Here is an 18,685-nt window from a genome sequence, read left to right on the forward strand (position 1 = left end):
TTTAAAAGTTTACAAACTGGTACCTTGAGGTTTATTTCGTTAGCAAACACAAGCCAAATTGACTAACAGTGTTAAAAGTCAAAGAGAAAAGAGTTAATTCTGCCCTTATATTTATTTATTTTTATAAATTAACCCCTTTATTATCTAATTATTACAAACAAATCCCAAAATAAAAAATAAAAATCAATTGTACCATCTTCCTCATCTTTCTTTGATTTTTTTTCATTCTTTCTCTTTCTTCTCTCTCATTTTGTTAATTTTTCTATCTCTAAAATTAATTAAATATTATCAAGGGTAGAAGGAATATAAAGTTCAATCTCCACCCATAAACAGGTAATTAATAACTAAATATAAATTGTATTTATATTTGACATGGAAGATAAAATACCCATTTTCAGACAGCTGAACAGTCTTTTTCTCTAGGTAAATTCTTACTTCCTCTTTACACCATTACCTTATAATTTCACACTTTCTCTTTCGTATCAGCAGTTGGACTTCTCTCCGGGCTGTAAACAAGCTTAATTAGTAACAAGGGCATCAAAACTGCTACTGATTTCAATTTTTTTTATCTTAGATCTCGTTGCCTTCGGTTTGGCTGTTGCTGCTGAGCAGAGAAGAAGCATTGTAAATGCATTCACACACTTCTACTCTAAGCTTCATATTCTGTTTTCTTCAATATACCTTTTTGTTTGGCTTCTTGGAAAATTGTTAATGCTACTGTGTTCTATTTCTGGGCTGAGAAATCATAGCCGAATTTAAACGAATTGAAATATGAATTTGGGAATTTCTCTTTAGAACTGGATAACGAGCATTCTTAGGGGTTAAATGAACAATTTCCAATGCCTGATTAAACAAGTTCCGTGCATCTTCCTGGGATTTTCTTATCTAGAAAATTGATAGGAAAATGATAGTGGTATCAATATGGAATCGTCAATTCCGATCTCAATTTATAATGAAAATTATTGATGTTGTCTTAGAAATGAAATAAGATGTCAGTTCATGCTGCTGCTAGAGCAGTTCATGGTGGAGATTGAACTTTATATTCCTTCTACCCTTCTTGATTTTAGAGAGAGAAAAATTAATAAAGGTGAGAGAGAAAGAAAAAAAAAGACAATTGATTTTTATTTTTTGTTTTGAGGTTTGTTTGTGATAATTAGATAATAAAAGGGTTAATTTATAAAAATAAATAAATATAAGGACAAAATTAACTTTTTTCCTTTTGACTTTTAACACCGTTAGTCAATTTGGCCTGTGTTTGCTAACGGAATGAACCCCAATGTACCAGTTTGTAAACTTTTAAACCACTAGGGTGCCGATCGAAAACAGATGTAACCACAATGTTTATTTTTTTTACTTTTCCCTATAAATAATACTAAAATTTTAAATATTATACTAAAATTATAAATAATACTAAAACTATAAATAATACTAAAATTGTAAATAATACTAAAACTATAAATAATACATGTACTAGCAAAGCGACCACCCATGCGATGTCTGCTCGAGCCCTGAGTTAGCTGCACATCATCATCATCACCATCACCATCATCATCACCATCAGATCCCGACCGTCGCTGTGCCTCGGCAATAATTATCCACAATATCAAGACCAGGATCTCGGTCTCTAGAATCATCCGCCTTCTCTCTCCCAAACTCGGGCTGATCCAACACAGCCTGCTCTATCAAATCCCCCCCGCGCCTGCTGCGTTCTAGCCCCTCTCCGTCTACGGCCCGATACATCAATACCACACCGTCTCGTATGACGTAGTGTATCCTCCTCCATATCTAGACGCCTAACTGATGACGGGATAAATTTCTACGCCACAGTCTCCCGCTCCGTCTACACATAAAAATTTAAACTAAATTAAATTAAACAAAATAAAATTTACAACAACATAATTTACCTATAATTAACATTATAAAATTTACAACATAAAAATTTAAACTAAATTAAATTAAACAAAATAAAATTTACAACAACTAAATTTACCTATAATTAACATTATAAAATTTAAAACATAAAAATTTAAACTAAATTAAATTAAACAAAATAAAATTTACATATAATTAACAAAATAAAATTTACAACATACAAATTTAATAAAACTAAATTAAACAAAATAAAATTTACAACAACTAAATTTAACTATAATTAAACAAAATAAAATTTACAACATACAATTTTTTTTTAAATGGTAAACAATTTATTAATCTTTGTGTTTTTTATATATTACACTAATTAGTCTTTATATTTTTAGAAATGAGCCTGTTTGGCTACTTGCTGTTTGCTGCTCCCGTTTGCTGATTCCTGCTCCTGATTGCTGTTTGCCTTTGGAAAATGCTGCTTTTCCAAAAAGCAGCAATTTTCTGCCTTTGTAAAAAGCTACTTTTCAGGTCTAAAAGGCAAACAGGAGGTGAAAAGTAGGTAACCAAACACTCCAAAGTTTTGTTTTCATCAACCTTTTAGTCCTGTTAGAGTCAATACTTAGATTAGCATAAAATTTAAATGACAAAATTACCCTTTACCCTATTTTATAATGAAAAAAATTAACTTTTTACCTCATAACATAATTAAATAATACAGTGTTGAAAAAATTATGAAGATTCATAATAATATTTAATATTAGTTTAAAGATATTATATTAAATAATAATCAAAATGAGAATAAAAATTTAAGAGAATAAATATTAAATTTTTTGTACTAATATGTAGTATGTAAGTATAGAAATGTTGGTGTGTATATATAATAACAAAATTAAAAATTATAATCAAATTAATAAAATAAAAATAACAATAATTAAAATTTAAACAAAATTAAATTTAAATAAAAGAAAATAAAAAATAAATTCTGAAAAATGGGCGGCGCATGAGGCTATCACGCCCGCATTTATGGTGCGGTGTGATATTCATACGCCGCACCATAGGTGCGGGCGTGATAGCCTCACATCCCACCCCCTGATTCCGAATTCTCCAAATTCTCAAACATATTAAAAAATAAACCAAAAATCAACAAAATTAGTCTGGATTTCGTACCATTAGTGCATTTCCTTTGCCGCCCCTCCCCCGATCCATGTTTTCTTTGATAAATTAGTCCGAATTTGATCGAAGAGATTTTAAGGTGTTTGAGAGGTTTTGAGATTTTTCAAATTTATGTAAAGAGTATTTCGGTCTATTCCCGAGACTATATGTGGAAATCAATGACTAGATATAATAATTCACTAAATAATGGGTACAAATATGTTTTTTTATAACAAGAGATTAAAGATTTATTAAATATTCAAATTAAGGAAGATCAAGTCTATATTTATTTTAACTATTTATATATTTACTGTATTATACTTATCACCGACTAATAAAAAAATACATCATTCTATAGATTAATAAGACACTTCGTAAATTTAGGAGGCGAATCAATTTATTTTTAAAAGGTAAGGAGCTAATAATTATTAAGCCTTTTAAATTTCTCCAGATGAGACCCATCAGTCTTTGTAATGTCTTGTATAAAGCTATTACTAAGATTGTGGCTAATAGAATCCGGAAGATCCTTCCGGATATTATCAGCCAAAATCAAGGGAGCTTTGTTCCTGGAAGACAATTGATGGATAACGTTGTTATTGCCCAGGAGGTTGTCCATTCTATGAAGATTAAGAAAGGCAAGAAAGGGATCGTGGCTCTCAAGCTGGATCTGGAGAAAGCCTATGATAGGTTGAACTGGAGCTTTCTTCTGGATAGTTTAGCCAAAGCTGGTATCCCGGAGAACTGGAGGAATTTGATTGGAAAGTGTATCTCCTCTCCTGTTTTCCAGGTTATGATCAATGGGGATATGTCGGATGAGTTCTCTCCATCTAGGGGTATTCGTCAAGGGGATCCTATGAGCCCCTTCCTTTTTGTTATTGCCATGGAAAGATTGTCTCACCTGATCCAAGAGGCGGTGAGCAAAGGGACTCTCCACCCTGTTTCCATCAACAGACATTGCCCCCTGTTACCCATTTACTCTTTGCTGATGATGTCATGCTTTTTGTGGAGGGTAATGAGAAACAAATTAAGGCTGTGATGGATATCCTCGACTGCTTTTGTGAGGCTTCTGGCCAGAAGATTAACATCCATAAATCCCGTATGCTTTGTTCCAAGAATATGGATAATAGCTTGTGTAGAAGACTGAGTGAGATGTCTGGCATTCCCCTGACTCAATCGTTTGGGAAATACCTTGGGGTCCCTCTTCATAGTGACAGGGTGTCCAAAGCCTCTTTTAAAGACATTTTGGACAAATCTAACGGTTTGTGTGCTAGCTGGAAAGCTAATTCTCTTTCCCTTGCAGGTCGCCTTACTTTAATCTAGTCTATCAACTGCGCTGCTCCAAATCACATCATGCAAGCCTGTAAGCTCCCTGAGCCGGTCCTCAACGACCTTGATAAAATTAATCGGCGTTTTCTGTGGGGAGAGTCTAGGGATGGGAGGAAGATTCACCTAGTCCCTTGGAAGGAAGCCTGCCAGCTTAAGAGCAGGGGGGTCTTGGTATAAGGCAAGCTAAGGACAATAATAAAGTCCTGTTAATGAAGCTTCTTTGGAGAATGTGGCAATACCCCTCCTCCCTTTGGGTTCGTCTTCTGTGCGGCAAGTATAAGAAAGATAGAATCTTTGGTGGCCCGAAGGAGAGGGTTGTCAGCTGTTCCTTCCTCTGGAAAGGGCTTAGTGCTGTTTTTGCTGAGTTCTGTACGGGGATTGGCTTGGAGGTGGGTAATGGGAGATCCATTAGTTTCTGGTATGACACCTGGATTGGTGACAAACCGTTGATTGAGGTGTGCATCGCCCCCTCCGCCGAATGATCTCCTCTCCTGGAGAATTGCTGATGTGGTGGACTCGGAGGGAGACTGGATCTGGTCTAAGTTCGACTCCTTTCTTAGCCTGGAGACCCTCCTTAATATTAGAGGTATGAAGATTAGTAATCAGGAGGAGGATAAGGACAGACACTGCTGGGCCTTGACTAATAATGGTTCTTATTCTTGCAAATCGACCTATGAAGCTTTTACCCCTAATAGGGCTGATCCTCCCTTGGAAATTTGGAAGTCCATTTGGGCCCTCAAAGTCCCCTACCGCATTAGGAGTTTCCTATGGCTGGGAGTCAAAGACAGGCTCCTCACGAATGCAGATAGACACAGAAGGCACTTGGCTGTATCTGGTGCCTGTAGCAGATGCATCGGCCATGTGGAAACCTTGTGCCATGCTTTGAGGGATTGCCCGAATAGTAGAAAGGTTTGGGAAGGTGTCCTTCCTCACCACATCCTTCCTTCCTTTATGGGGTTCTCTGATATTGACTGGTTCTCTGAAGGCGTTAATAGGAATTTGTTGGCCAGTATGGAGCACGGGGCTATTCTCTTCGCTATTATTTGTCACCAAATGTGGAAATGGAGGAATGAAGAGTTATTTGCTGAGAAGACTGTCTTTATTCCTGACCTCCGGTTTTAATTCTCGAAAAAACTCTCTGTTATTACAAAGAGTTTTGAAGGAGAGCCCCTAGTTCACCCCTCCCCGGTTAAAGAGGTCCAGTTAGTTGGTTGGAGGAAGCCCAGGGAAGGGGTTGTCAAGTTGAATACGGATGGCTCCTGCCTTAGTAATGGCAGAATTGCTGCTGGTGGAGTTCTTCGGGATGCTGGTGGCGCCTGGCTGGCTGGGTTTACCCATAACTTAGGTACGGGCTCCTCCTTTACTGCGGAGCTCTGGGGGATCTTGTCTGGCATTAAACTCGCCATTCGCATGGGTGTTAAAAGACTTTCGGTGGAGTCTGACAATTTGGAGGCTATCAACAGGATTTCGGATAGACAGGCTGTTTGTCTTAAGAGTCAGAATCTCATTAAAGCCATCTTGAGGTTTCGTCCTGCTTTCGATTCTCTTACCTTCTCCCATATTTATAGGGAGCAAAACCGCGTGGCGGATCGCTTGGCAGCTGCTGGGCATGGGGGATGTTAGGTGTTTCTACCATTTCTGTTCCTCCTGGTGTTTCTACCCTTTCCGTTCCTCCTTCTTTTCTGTTACCTTCTCTTCTTGATGATAGGATTGAGGTCAGTCTTCCTAAACTGATCTTGGGTTAGGTTTTTGTTTGTTTGTTTTTTTTCTCTTCCCTTCTTACCAAAAAAAAAAAATTAAGCCTTTTAAAAAAATGTATTTTTCTGTTTCCGCCGGACGTTCGATAACATTAACACTCACACGCGTTAACTCACCAAAAAACAAGGATGAGAGAATGTTCAGCATAATATGATTAGACACATTAATTGCCAAAATTACCCTATCTGACACATTCATTTATTCAGATACCACGAGGATAAATCCGTAAATGCACCATGTATAGAAATTAATTTTCATTGTAGTTTCCATTGAAGAACAGTCTGTTCTCCATCTCTCTCTCACCTAAGCTCGATCTGCCCAACCGCTACGAAGAAGAAAGAGGCAAGCTCCTAGGCGATCATCTTACCCATTAATTTCCGCGTATCCTTCGGCTATTGAGGTATCGATTCCCGTCCCTCTAACCTCTGCCATTGTGGCTGCATGATCTAATTCGACATATGTTTTTGCTTATTTCATTTGAATTCGCTGATTTATTTTTGTTCTTTCCGGAAGTTATATATTAGCTGAACTGTGCTTAACGGAGGGGGAGTTTAGTAATTTAATGCTTTTGATTGATTTGTTGATTGACTGTTGTTACTGTCTGAGCTGTAATTTAATGCGAGGGTTAGATAAGAAGCTCGGTTGTGTTATTGTGATTTGGTTGCTAAGAAATTATAGGTGAATCTGTTCCCTGGTGTGAAATGATCTCTTGGGAATCATATCTTCATTTTGATGAACGCATTGCTCTTATCTCGGAATTTGTCCTTATGCTACTGGTTTAACGATGATTGAGTCTTGAATTCTTTCTTTCTTATGTAATGAAGGTTATTCATCTTATTTGCAATCTGCCAAAAATTTGTGTTCTAATAATATTTTGTTGGTTTTATTTAAATTGCGCCTACCATGTAAATCAGATGAAAGACAGTAAAGATAGTATTCCTGGTGGTAGAAAGGCCAAAAATCCATCAGATGCTGGCTCTCTTCCTTTGATTTTAGACTTAGATGACTTTAAGGTAAGGAGCCTGAAACTGAAGTAATGCAGTTAAATGCTCAAGATACGTACAGTTAAATGAACTTTCATATGTTGATGATATTTAGGGCGAGTTTTCATTTGATGCATTGTTTGGGAATTTGGTAAACAAACTGCTCCCATCATTCCAAGAAGAGGAAGCAGATTCAGCAGAGGGGCATGGAAATATTGGTGGCAATGATGGCTTAGTAAATGGGCATGTACGAGCCCCATCAGATGCTATCAAATTTGCACCAGTGACAGCCGGGTCTCATTTATTTCCAGAAGTAGATTCTCTCCTATCACTGTTCAGGGATTCGTGTAAAGAGCTGATAGATCTTCGGAAACAGGTATGAAATTGGAAGTATGAATATGGAACTTCCAATATGATTGGATTTTGTGTAATGGGATTTTTTTAATTTGGTTTGAAGATTGATGGAAAGCTTGCCAATCTGAGGAAGGATGTTTCCACCCAAGATGCTAAGCACCGCAAAACTCTTGGCGAGGTTGGTAGATAGTCTTTGTTTCTTGACGTTTCAGTAGTTTCAGTAATTTTAGACGTTACAAGAAATATGTCGTACATAAAAACTTTCAGAAAAATTAAGTCCCTGAAAGAGGGTAAGATCCTTCTTTTTTCCTGATTGAAGCCTGGAAGGGAAGAATTTGCAGCTGATCTTAAGCAATTTTTATTGGTCCTCAATTTTAAGTGGTTATGTATCAAGATTATGTGAAATCTCTAATATTTTTCTTATTTCCTCTGTATAAAAATGAACTTGTGAAACTAAATTTGACTATATTTCATCTCTCAGTTGGAAAAAGGTGTAGATGGATTGTTTGATAGCTTTGCAAGGTTGGATTCGCGTATTTCAAGTGTCGGACAGACTGCTGCAAAAATAGGGGACCATTTGCAGGTAAATTTTGTGGAATAATTTGTTTCTTTCCAGCTCAATAGTTTCTTAACTAGTTCTATTGGTCCCTTTTCAGAGTGCGGATGCACAGAGGGAAACAGCCAGCCAAACAATAGAGCTCATAAAGGTAATCTCAATAATCTATTTGGCAACCTCTCCTGAGTTTTGAATGCACTAACACATTGTTAACTTAATTTGTGCAGTACCTGATGGAGTTCAATGGCAGCCCAGGTGATTTGATGGAACTATCGCCTTTGTTTTCAGACGACAGTCGAGTTGCTGAGGCTGCTTCCATAGCGCAGAAATTACGTAAGATGTCATTTCTACCCTTAAAGCTATAAAATTTGGGAACTTTACTAGGTCAATGTTATATTGTTTTTCATTGAAGGATCATTATTGTGTTGAACTAACTGCGTCTAGATCCTAGTAGTGCATTCACCTCTTTTTATTCTTTCTTTTTTGTAAGACATGTGTCTATATCCATGTCAACGTAATGGCCTTTTTTTTTCTACCATAATATTTTAGAAGAAAAAAATTTCAAGGCAGTCAAAGTTTGCCATTAAAGTTATGATACTTTCCCTTATCTTGCTAAATATGTGGAAGATTTCTGTAGTTAATTTCTATGAAATTGGTATAATATAAAGGTTCTGAATTCTTACGGAACAAAAACGTCTGCTATTAATTTCATGATTCCCAAACTGATACGAACTTTCCTGCTATTTTGTTGCATTTTTCAGGTTCCTTTGCCGAGGAAGATATAGGAAGACAGGGCATATCTGTACCATCAGGCAATGCAACTGCTAGCAGAGGATTAGAAGTTGCAGTTGCTAATCTTCAGGATTACTGTAATGGTATGATGTACTTCTGCCCTCTGCTATTTTGAAGTTCATGTCGCACCTACCCTGGATAGCCACAACGAAGAAACGTAGTTGCACTTGAAAAATATTTTCCAATTAGTAGTTGCTTTCTGTTTGATTTCTAATGTTATTTGGCTTTTTATGTAGAACTGGAGAATAGATTGTTGTCTCGGTTTGATGCAGCATCACAGAGAAGAGAATTGTCTACAATGGCAGAATGTGCTAAAATTTTATCTCAGGTAATTATTTTCACTATTTGATTACATATGATGTGTTTGGAAATTATTCCAAACTTTGAATGTAGGAGTTTTTCTTGACTTCCATCCTTATTTGAAATTAGTACAATACTACTTCAACTGTATTTCATGATACTGTTAAATCTGTATATGATTGAACTTGATGCATTTCTGATAGACCTGTAAATCCTTGTGCTAACTAGTTAGTATGAAGCTGAAAACACTAGCAGAGTAACTTAAAAAGATGCCAGCATGCCTGTGGAAATAACTTCTCTTTCTTGTGTGTGAAGAAATGGACAGTAGTTAGTTGATCTGTGCACTGATAGTTGCGAAGCTGTTTCCTTGTTTATGATCCTTTTATGCATCTTTTGTTCTCTTTCTGAAATAAAGATGATTTGCCATCATTGAAAATATATCCTGTAAATCAATCAAAAGATCCTTTTTCCATTTTTCTCATTGGTTTACCCTTGCATTGCAGTTTAATAGGGGTACCAGTGCTATGCAACATTATGTGGCAACACGTCCAATGTTCATTGATGTGGAAGTCATGAATGCAGACACCAGATTGGTTCTTGGTGATCAGGTTTCTCAAGCCAGTCCTAGCAATGTTGCTCGTGGGCTTTCATTGTTGTACAAAGAAATTACAGGTTTACAGAGCAAATTTTGCTTCATACTAATGCAAGGGCTGGAGATTTTCAGACTTCCATTTTTATTCTTTTAAACCTCTTCATTTTCTTTGCACAGACACTGTTCGTAAAGAGGCTGCGACAATTACCGCAGTATTTCCTTCTCCTAATGATGTCATGTCAATTTTAGTGCAGGTACTCTGGTTGCATTATGTTGCTGAATTTCTTTTTGCATATGGCATCCCTAACATTTTCTGTGTGATTACATAATACAATGGTTTTCCTCATTTATGCAGCGAGTGTTGGAGCAGCGAGTTACTGCTCTTTTGGATAAAGTGTTAGTGAAACCATCTCTTATGAATTTGCCTTCCATGGCAGAAGGCGGACTTTTATTAGTGAGTATAATTATTTCTTCCAACATCACTGTGAATTTGAAACTACTTCTGGGTCCTAACTTAGTTTATGTTTGACTTGAGGCTTCAGTATCTTAGAATGTTAGCAGTGGCATATGAAAAGACTCAAGAACTTGCTAGGGATCTACGAGCTGTGGGATGTGGTGACCTGGATGTTGAAGGTAATCAACTCTTCTGGTTCTTTGGTTGAATTATAGTTATTTCACGAAAAACTGAAGCATCTCTATCTATCTTGTGATCATATATTTTATGCTCATTTGCTGCACCAATTGCTCATTTGATGATGGAGGCCTTTAGGTGGGGTTTGATAAAACTTAAAATTAAGTGCTGAATATTATAAATGATGAAAGTATTAAATGATATAGTTGTTTGATAAATACTAAAAAAATTATTTAGTTTAAAAATATTAGTTGATAATGTTCAACTTAAAGTTTTAAGTTAAATTTTTTGACTTACCAGAATAAGTGAGTTGTTACAGAAACAATGAAATGAAAAACAGAAACCAGCAAACCAAGCAGAAATAGGAAAAACAGGTGAGGCCTTCTCAAAGTGAGAAAGGCCACTAATTGAAAGATAGAACTCGTTCAATAAAAATAATTGAAGGGATAGACTTGAGTCTGAGACACTACCTAGACCACCTAGGAATTACAGGAATTCCTTCTCTGCTAAGGATGAGCAGAGCCTAGCACAAGCCAATACAAAAAAATTCATACCCCTTCTACAAAACAAACCCGATATATGTACTAGAAACACCCTAGCCTTACCATTCAACAACACAAAAGACAAAGTTGTATAACCAACCCTATCCAGTTGTCTTATTTCTTTTTTATTGTAATCTCACTTCCTACGCCTGGCCTAAACTCTCAAGGTTCTAGGGCCATTATCAGAACTACCCAAAGCCTAGCCCTCATTTTGCAATTTTCTTTCATTGCCCTCCTCATCAAGTGGAGCCTTGTCCTCAAGGCTGATGTTTGGGGAATTCTCTCTGCATAGTAATAGCATACTCCCGAGTTGAATCCTCTGCCTCTTTTGATTGTGATTGCACTAGCCACTCTGTAACCATTTCACCATTCTTTTGAATTTTTCCTTAGCTAATATATTCTCAGGTAACAAGTTATCAACAACATCTGTAACTAATTCTGTTGGTGATTCGGTGGCAACATCATGTTTTCCAATTGCTTTCTTCAATAGCGACACATGAAAGACCGGATGAACCTTGCAAGAGTCTGGTAACTTAAGCTTGTAGGCAACAACACCAATCCTCGCTAGTATCTCTCAAGGGCCATAATACCTGCCCGATAATTTAGGATGAATTCGAGGAACCATCGAATGTTGTTGGTATGGTTTAAGCTTCAAGTAGACCTATTCACACCTCAAATTCTATTTCCCTTTTATGTTTGTCAGCTTGCAGCTTCATTGGGGCTGCCAAGCCTTCAACTGCTTAAAAGCTTCATCACGGTCATGTAACTCGCGCACCACAGCTTCAACCTTGATTTCTTCTTGACAAGCAACGGGACTGGGATATAGACTTTGACTTCGCTTGATAATGCCCATTGCCAATAAGTCTTTCCTAGTCTCTCAATTTCTTCCTTCCAAATGCAAGGGTACCTGTAGGGTCGAACACTAATTGGTCTGCATCCCGGTATGAGATTGATAGCATGGTCAATCATCCTTCATGGTGGTAGAGAGTTAAATTCCTCAAAAACTTCCCTATGGCGGCTTAAAACTTTAATCAATGTGTTCTGTTGCTGAGCATTAATGGTAACATCAGTATCTTTCATCACCCCTCTCATTGGCTCTTAATGCACCTTTGACTGCTTGATAATCTTTTAATTTGCCTTCAAATCAAATGTTAAAGAGATCCTGTCATTTGTTGGACATTGTCAACTCCCTGCAGTTCAAACTGTCTGCCCTTTCATTCAAACTTCATTTTTTTTTTCTGTCCCAATAATCAAATGTTAAAGAGATCCTGTCCTCAACCAGGCTATACCCAAGACAAGATCTAAATTTCCCAAATTAAACAACAGTGCTTCAATAGAGCAAGAGTACTGTTATAGACCATGGAAATAGAGAGAAGTCCATGGGTTACCATGTAGATTAAGAGACTGCATGAATATTTTTACTTAAGAGCAATACACATATATATACAAGGTTATCCTTCAATCAAGGAGACATTGTAGGCCCACAGCAGCCTACAATGGTCCTATAGCAGCCTAAGCATGCTTTAGCTGACTTAGGCATGCTTACATTTATTATATTGATTTATTATATAACACTCCCCCTTGAGCTGAAACATGGATTTCAATCATGCCCAGCTTGCTACAAATACAGATAACATAGTCTTAGAGACATTACAACTCAAACAAGAAACTCAAGATACTTTAGAATATAAAATATGATCCTGGAGACGCAACCTAGAAGAACAAATCGAGCAGATAGACGGTAGAAGGCGAGATGACAACGAAACAACAATCCTCATCGGAATCAGAGAAGCACAACCCAGTTGAAGCATCATTGCAAGAGGCTGCCAGCAACGTCTGACACAAAGAAGGAGATTCACCATGACAGGCATAGAGAAATGATAGAGGCGACGTCGGAATGATTGGCATCGCTGTAAAAGGAGCTGCCACGCGCCCTAACGCGCTGATGAGAATGGTGGCACGTGTGCTTCACGCTCGTGCTTAGACGGTGGCCGGAAGTGAGAATGGCGGCGGGTGTGCTTCATGCGCTGCTCAGACGGTGACCGGACTTTGTAGACAGGCTGATCGGAGGAAGGGGATGTCTGGAGTGGGCGGTGAGACAATCTGAGATGAAGATAACACCCACCCAAAGACCAGCTGCTACAGACAGATAAATCACTGGGAAATACTACCCAAAAACTAGAAACCAGAATAGAAGCCAAACTAGGCTAACCAGAGAACTGCTGTTTCACGGCAGAAAACAAATTCTGGAATCTCAACTCAGAAACCCAAGACAGAAGCCAAAAGAAGGCTCTTATAGAGCATGGAAATAGAGAGAAGTCCATGGGATACCATGTAGATTAAGAGCCTACATGAATATTTTTACTTGAGAGCAAATACACATATATGTACAAGGTTCTCCTTCAATCAATGAGGTATTTTAGGACCACAGCAGCTTACAACAGTCCTATAGCAGCCTAAGCATGCTTTAGCTGACTTAGGCATGCTTACATTTTATCACATTGATCTATGTTGTAACAAGTACTAACCTATGGTTAGTTAACCCCGCCCCACATTTCTCTGCAATCCATACCTTGAATACATCTACCAATCTGACTTAAGAGTGGGAAGCTTCCACCTGGTGTGTAATCAAGAGTTTGGGTTACTCTGAAATCATTATCTTTAGTGAGCGGTTGTTTACCTTGATGTTTTAACCAGCCCGACATCATAGCTTTAAGTTCGTCAACATTCTTCTCTAATTTCCCCATCACCTACCTCTACCTTTGTTGTCACCCTGAATGGTATTCAATGTTTGAGAAATGTCCTCTAGTCTGAGCTCACTTCTTCAAGGCGTTCATCTTGGTTATCTATTCTTGCTTGCATCTTTAACTCTTCCAGTTTACCCATCCAGCAGGCTAGACCAGTTGATGGAAACAATGAAACGAAAAACACAAACCAACACACACCAAGTAGAAATAGGAATCAAACAGGTCAGGCCTTCTCAAAGTGAGAAAGGCTATTATTGAAAGATCGAAACTTGGTCAATAAGAAACCAGTTAAAAGGGATAGACTTGAATCTGAGACACTAGCCAAACCCCCTAGGAATTACAGGAATTCCTTCTCTGCTAAAGATCCTAGCATAAGCCAATATAAAATGTGTCATACCCTTGTACAAAACAAACCTGCTACATGTACTACAAACTCCCTACCCCTGCCATTCAGCAACACAGAAGACAAAATTGTATAACCAACCCTATCCAGCTGTCTTATTTATTTTTTATTCTAATCTCACTTCCTTTGCCTGGTGTAAACCCTCAAGATTCTAGGCCCATTATCAGAACTACTCAGATCCTGCCCCTCGTTTTGCGATTCTCTATCAAGTTGTGTCTTGGTACATAGACCTAGTAGTTGGAGGTTGCTTAAAAGATGGACATTGTTCTTTTCTAACTTGAACTGACACCGCCTTCTAATATTCTACCAAGAATGACTGGTGGCTAATATATGTTGACAAAGATGCGTTCTCTGCAAGATTATTGGTTATTGTTTAGCAATATATCAGTGGATGACTGTCGATTCTTGAGTGACTCACTGCAGCCTCACATGATACATTTGTTTGTGCGGAAAATTGCTTCAAGCATTTCTATTTCGTATACTTGATATTGACGACTTTGTTGATGCAGGCCTGACAGAGTCCCTGTTTTCTTCTCACAAGGATGAGTATCCTGAACATGAACAGGCCTCCCTTAAACAGCTATATAAAGCCAAGGTTGGCAATCATTGCATAATTGTTGTTCAAATTTACACCAAAGATTCTTTTCTGAAGGCACTAACCTTTCTGAATGATATGTAGATGGAAGAATTGCGTGCTGAGAACCAGCAGCTCTCTGAATCATCTGGTACAATTGGGCGATCTAAAGGAGCTTCTGTTGCGTCTTCCCACCAGCAGATATCTGTTACAGTTGTGACAGAATTCGTGCGATGGAATGAAGAAGCTATATCAAGATGCACTCTGTTCTCATCACAAGTAATATTTGCATCTGCGTTGAGACATCTTATTTGTGTACAATATGCTCTGATATTTGACATGCAATCCTTTTTGAGTTATAAACCGACCAATAAAAATTACTTAGGTGATACTCATCTTTTCTTTTGTAGCTTCATTAGTGGAAAGGAGATAATGTCTCCTTCTTCTCTATAACAAGATAACGATGGCTACGAAGAACGGCATTTACTTTGCTGTGTCTATCTGAAGCTGTCTTATTTGTTTTAATTATTTTCTTAAGAGAAGTCAAGTAATTAAGCATATGAAGTGCCTAAAATATGAACATGCTGCATAATTTTTCCTTTGTTATTTATGAAAATTGAAAGTGTTTTTAGTTGTCTTCTATTAATTGGTTCCAAATGCATTTTTCAACAGCCTACTACCCTTGCTACCAATGTAAAAGCTGTGTTCACTTGCTTTTTGGACCAAGTAAGTTGCTTCATTAGAATTTGCAGTTTGCTATTATATATCATGGGTACTCAGATTTTTTCTATCTGTAGGTTAGCAAATATGTAACAGAAGGTCTTGAACGGGCAAGAGAAAGCCTGACTGAAGCTGCAGCTTTGAGGGAAAGGTTTGTTCTGGGCACAAATCTTAGTAGGAGGGTGGCTGCTGCAGCTGCTTCTGCTGTAATTACCTGACTTTGTGTATCTCTTTGCGTGTTCATTCTGTATTACAAGTCTATTACATGCATAATAAATTACGGTTAGCCCAGAATAGTTTGATACAAGCAGATTGATGTTGATATGTAGGCAGAAGCTGCCGCTGCTGCTGGCGAGAGCAGTTTCAGATCTTTTATGGTTGCTGTGCAACGGTGTGGCAGTAGTGTAGCTATTGTTCAGCAAGTAGGTTGGCTTGCAGTGAAATTATTAAGTTGTAGCTGAACCATATATTTGAGAACTTATTTTCCTTGATTCTATCTGCAGTATTTTGCAAATTCGTTATCTCGCATCTTACTGCCTGTGGATGGAGCTCATGCTGCTTCATGTGAAGAAATGGCAACAACTATGTCCAGTGCAGAGGCTGCTGCTTATAAAGGGCTTCAGCAATGCATTGAAACTGTTATGGCTGAGGTTGGTCCTTGCCTTTACATTATGAACTAGATTCTAATGGATAATCAGAAATATTGGCTCATTTGTGATTATATTCTGTAGCATTTAAGGGGTCAATTCAATTAGTTGCCCTGGTTTTTCTTGCATTATTTCCACATTTTGGACATTTTTTTACTGCCCTTCCATTTTGAAGTTTTTGGTCATATTTTTCTTCATGAAACACCTATGTAGGTAGACCGATTGCTATCAGCTGAACAGAAGCCAACAGATTATCGATCGCCTGACGATGGAATGGCTCCTGATCATCGTCCAACAAGTGCATGCACAAGGTATATTTGGATTGAGAGGCTTTGAACTTGAGTTTTTAACTGATTGGTGAAATCTTAGAATATTGGAAATTTGTGGATCATTAAGTGATTTCACCATGTTGACTAGCCAATATCCAAGCACATCAGTGCTTTGTTTTCTAAGCAACCCCTAATCAACTAGACATTGGATGAGAAAAGCAGTTCATTTAATTTCTTTTGCTGCAAGATGTAATGTTTCATAAAAAAAAAGCGTTTCAGCAATTCTTTATGAAAATAACATTTTCTCTTCTTTTGGCTAGAGTTGTGGCATATCTGTCTCGTGTGCTGGAATCTGCATTCACTGCATTAGATGGTCTGAACAAGCAAGCGTTCCTAACTGAATTGGTATGATAATCTATCTTTTGAGATTTCCTTTGGCTTCTGTATGTCAATTGCGTGATCACTGGTGGCCCAACTTTGCCTGATGTTTGCTACTCATGATTCCTTCCTTCTAATTTGCTTTTGTTATAGTTTGAAGTGATGATATTTGGATATATTGTCTAAAATTGATGAGTTGTTATCTTAGGGAAACCGCTTACACAAGGTTTTAATTAGTCATTGGCAAAAGTTCACTTTTAATCCCAGGTAATTATTTTTGTCTTAAGCCAATAACATTTATATGTAAACCTTTCTTTTCCAGTAATGAGCAGTCTTGTGCTTTCTGTTTTTCAAGTTTTTTCCTTATTTTTTTTTTCTTTTTTGGGCAACAAGATGATGCTATACATTTGTCTTACCATTGTTTTGCAGTGGAGGATTGCGGCTTAAACGTGACATAACCGAGTATGGAGAATTTCTGCGGAGTTTCAATGCTCCTACGGTGGATGAAAAATTTGAATTGTTGGGCATGTAAGTTACAGAGATTAAATTTTTTCCTATTTGCATCTAATTTTTTTTTTTACGTACACCAGTTTACTGATTCAATTCTCATCTCTAGAATGGCCAATGTATTTATCGTGGCTCCCGAAAGCCTCTCCAGTTTGTTTGAGGGAACCCCCAGTATCCGCAAAGATGCACAAAGGTATTATCAGTCATTGACTATTTATTTTTTGTAAAATTTTATGCAGAGTGCATCACTCTTAGTACCCATTTTTAGGGTGAACAAACTTATTAATCCCAAATTTAACATGGCTTAACTATCTGAATTAATTCTTTTGTGCGCTCTAACTGTTCCTGAAAGTGCTTGAAAACTAATCTCAGAGGATTTTTTCATGGAAGCACATTATCAAAGAATACATGTAATATGTGGAACTGTTGCACTTATTGTTATGGGAAGAGGGGCAACGAACTTACATGTTGAGATGAATCATGAATTGATTTCCCATTCAGTAGGGTGGATTAGGAACATCTTCTGATTTGCTCTTGAGGCATCAATGTCACTGGGTTGTCTCTCATGACACAACTGTGAAGCACTAGGATTAGGGCTGTCAATTTCTGACAGAGCAACACAATTTCCAGAGACAACCTGTCGGTCTGACATGACTAGCTTTTATTGCATTTATATCATATAATGTGGAATATATAAAAAACATAACACGATTATGATGCCAATCCATTTTGACACCCATAACTAGGATTGGTGTTTTTACTCTATGAAAGCCGCTTGTCTCTGATGATTAGCCTTCAATTTTCTGCCAACTCAGGTTTATTCAACTCAGGGAAGATTACAAGAGTGCAAAACTTGCATCTAAACTTGGCTCCTTGGTGACAAGTTAACAAGTGAAATAGCTTGCTGACATGTGTGACATCCCTTAATTCTTTGGAGTTATTATCTGTCCAACCATGAATATCTCACATCAAAGCTGTTACATGGGAGCGGGTTCTCAAGTTTGATCGTTTTGTTAGCTACCGGACCATGTTTGAGAGCTGTTCAAGCGTATACAATACCATCAAGGCACCTTCAGACAGAAAATCAGTTAGGGAAGAATTCTCTTTTTAAAATATCTTTTTTCCTTGTTTATTGTATTATATGTTTGAAAAGCTATTGATGGTGATGTGGTATATTGTAGTTCTTTTGCTTCACTTTTAGATGTTAGAGAGATTCCAGTATCCTTGTAAATGGTACACTTTAGGGATAATTAAATGACTATTTAGGTGTGATTTTTATTTTTAATTTTTCAATTGAGTTAACCCTTACTTCATCTGGTTGATGTAGACTTGAAAATTGATGAATATAGTGTATGCTTGTATTTATTTAGCTACTTTTTCGAAAAAGTAATAATTTAGTTAGGATGTAATTTTAGTTTCTGTTTGATTCGAGTTGATTTCAATCGGAATTAACTTGTGAGCAGTGAATGTTGCTTGAGAAATACAGAGGAATAAAGTTGAAAGAGAAAGCTAATGATTTCAACTTGTTGAGCTGATTCAAGGAACATCTCACTTATATAACCACTTATTACCCATTATGTTAGGAATC

General features: G+C 37.4%; 1 protein-coding gene across 1 annotated transcript; it reads left to right on the forward strand.

Moving 5' to 3' along the window:
- Positions 1-6,348: 6,348 nt before the first annotated feature.
- On the forward strand, positions 6,349-18,410 carry LOC136217101 (exocyst complex component SEC10b). Its single transcript, XM_066003685.1, has 25 exons — positions 6,349-6,502; positions 7,017-7,115; positions 7,201-7,461; positions 7,543-7,617; positions 7,921-8,022; positions 8,096-8,146; positions 8,223-8,328; positions 8,757-8,870; positions 9,024-9,115; positions 9,591-9,759; positions 9,857-9,933; positions 10,035-10,133; positions 10,222-10,312; positions 14,512-14,597; positions 14,682-14,855; positions 15,249-15,302; positions 15,374-15,502; positions 15,626-15,718; positions 15,800-15,946; positions 16,157-16,254; positions 16,533-16,617; positions 16,799-16,857; positions 17,020-17,118; positions 17,207-17,290; positions 17,913-18,410. The coding sequence occupies exons 2-25, from the start codon at positions 7,017-7,019 to the stop codon at positions 17,983-17,985; spliced, it is 2,517 nt and encodes an 838-aa protein (XP_065859757.1). The 5' UTR covers positions 6,349-6,502; the 3' UTR covers positions 17,986-18,410.
- The last annotated feature ends 275 nt before the right edge of the window (positions 18,411-18,685 follow it).

Source organism: Euphorbia lathyris, chromosome 2 (genome assembly GCF_963576675.1).
Source record: "Euphorbia lathyris chromosome 2, ddEupLath1.1, whole genome shotgun sequence".
Lineage (NCBI taxonomy): Eukaryota > Viridiplantae > Streptophyta > Magnoliopsida > Malpighiales > Euphorbiaceae > Euphorbia > Euphorbia lathyris.

Coding starts and splice junctions, on each gene's coding strand:
- LOC136217101 (XM_066003685.1), top strand. CDS start 7,017: ATGAAAGACAGTAAAGATAGTATTCCTGGTGGTAGAAAGGCCAAAAAT. Junction 9,760..9,856: donor GTTGTACAAAGAAATTACAG/GTTTACAGAGCA, acceptor TTCTTTGCACAG/ACACTGTTCGTAAAGAGGCT. Junction 10,134..10,221: donor CAGAAGGCGGACTTTTATTA/GTGAGTATAATT, acceptor TTGAGGCTTCAG/TATCTTAGAATGTTAGCAGT.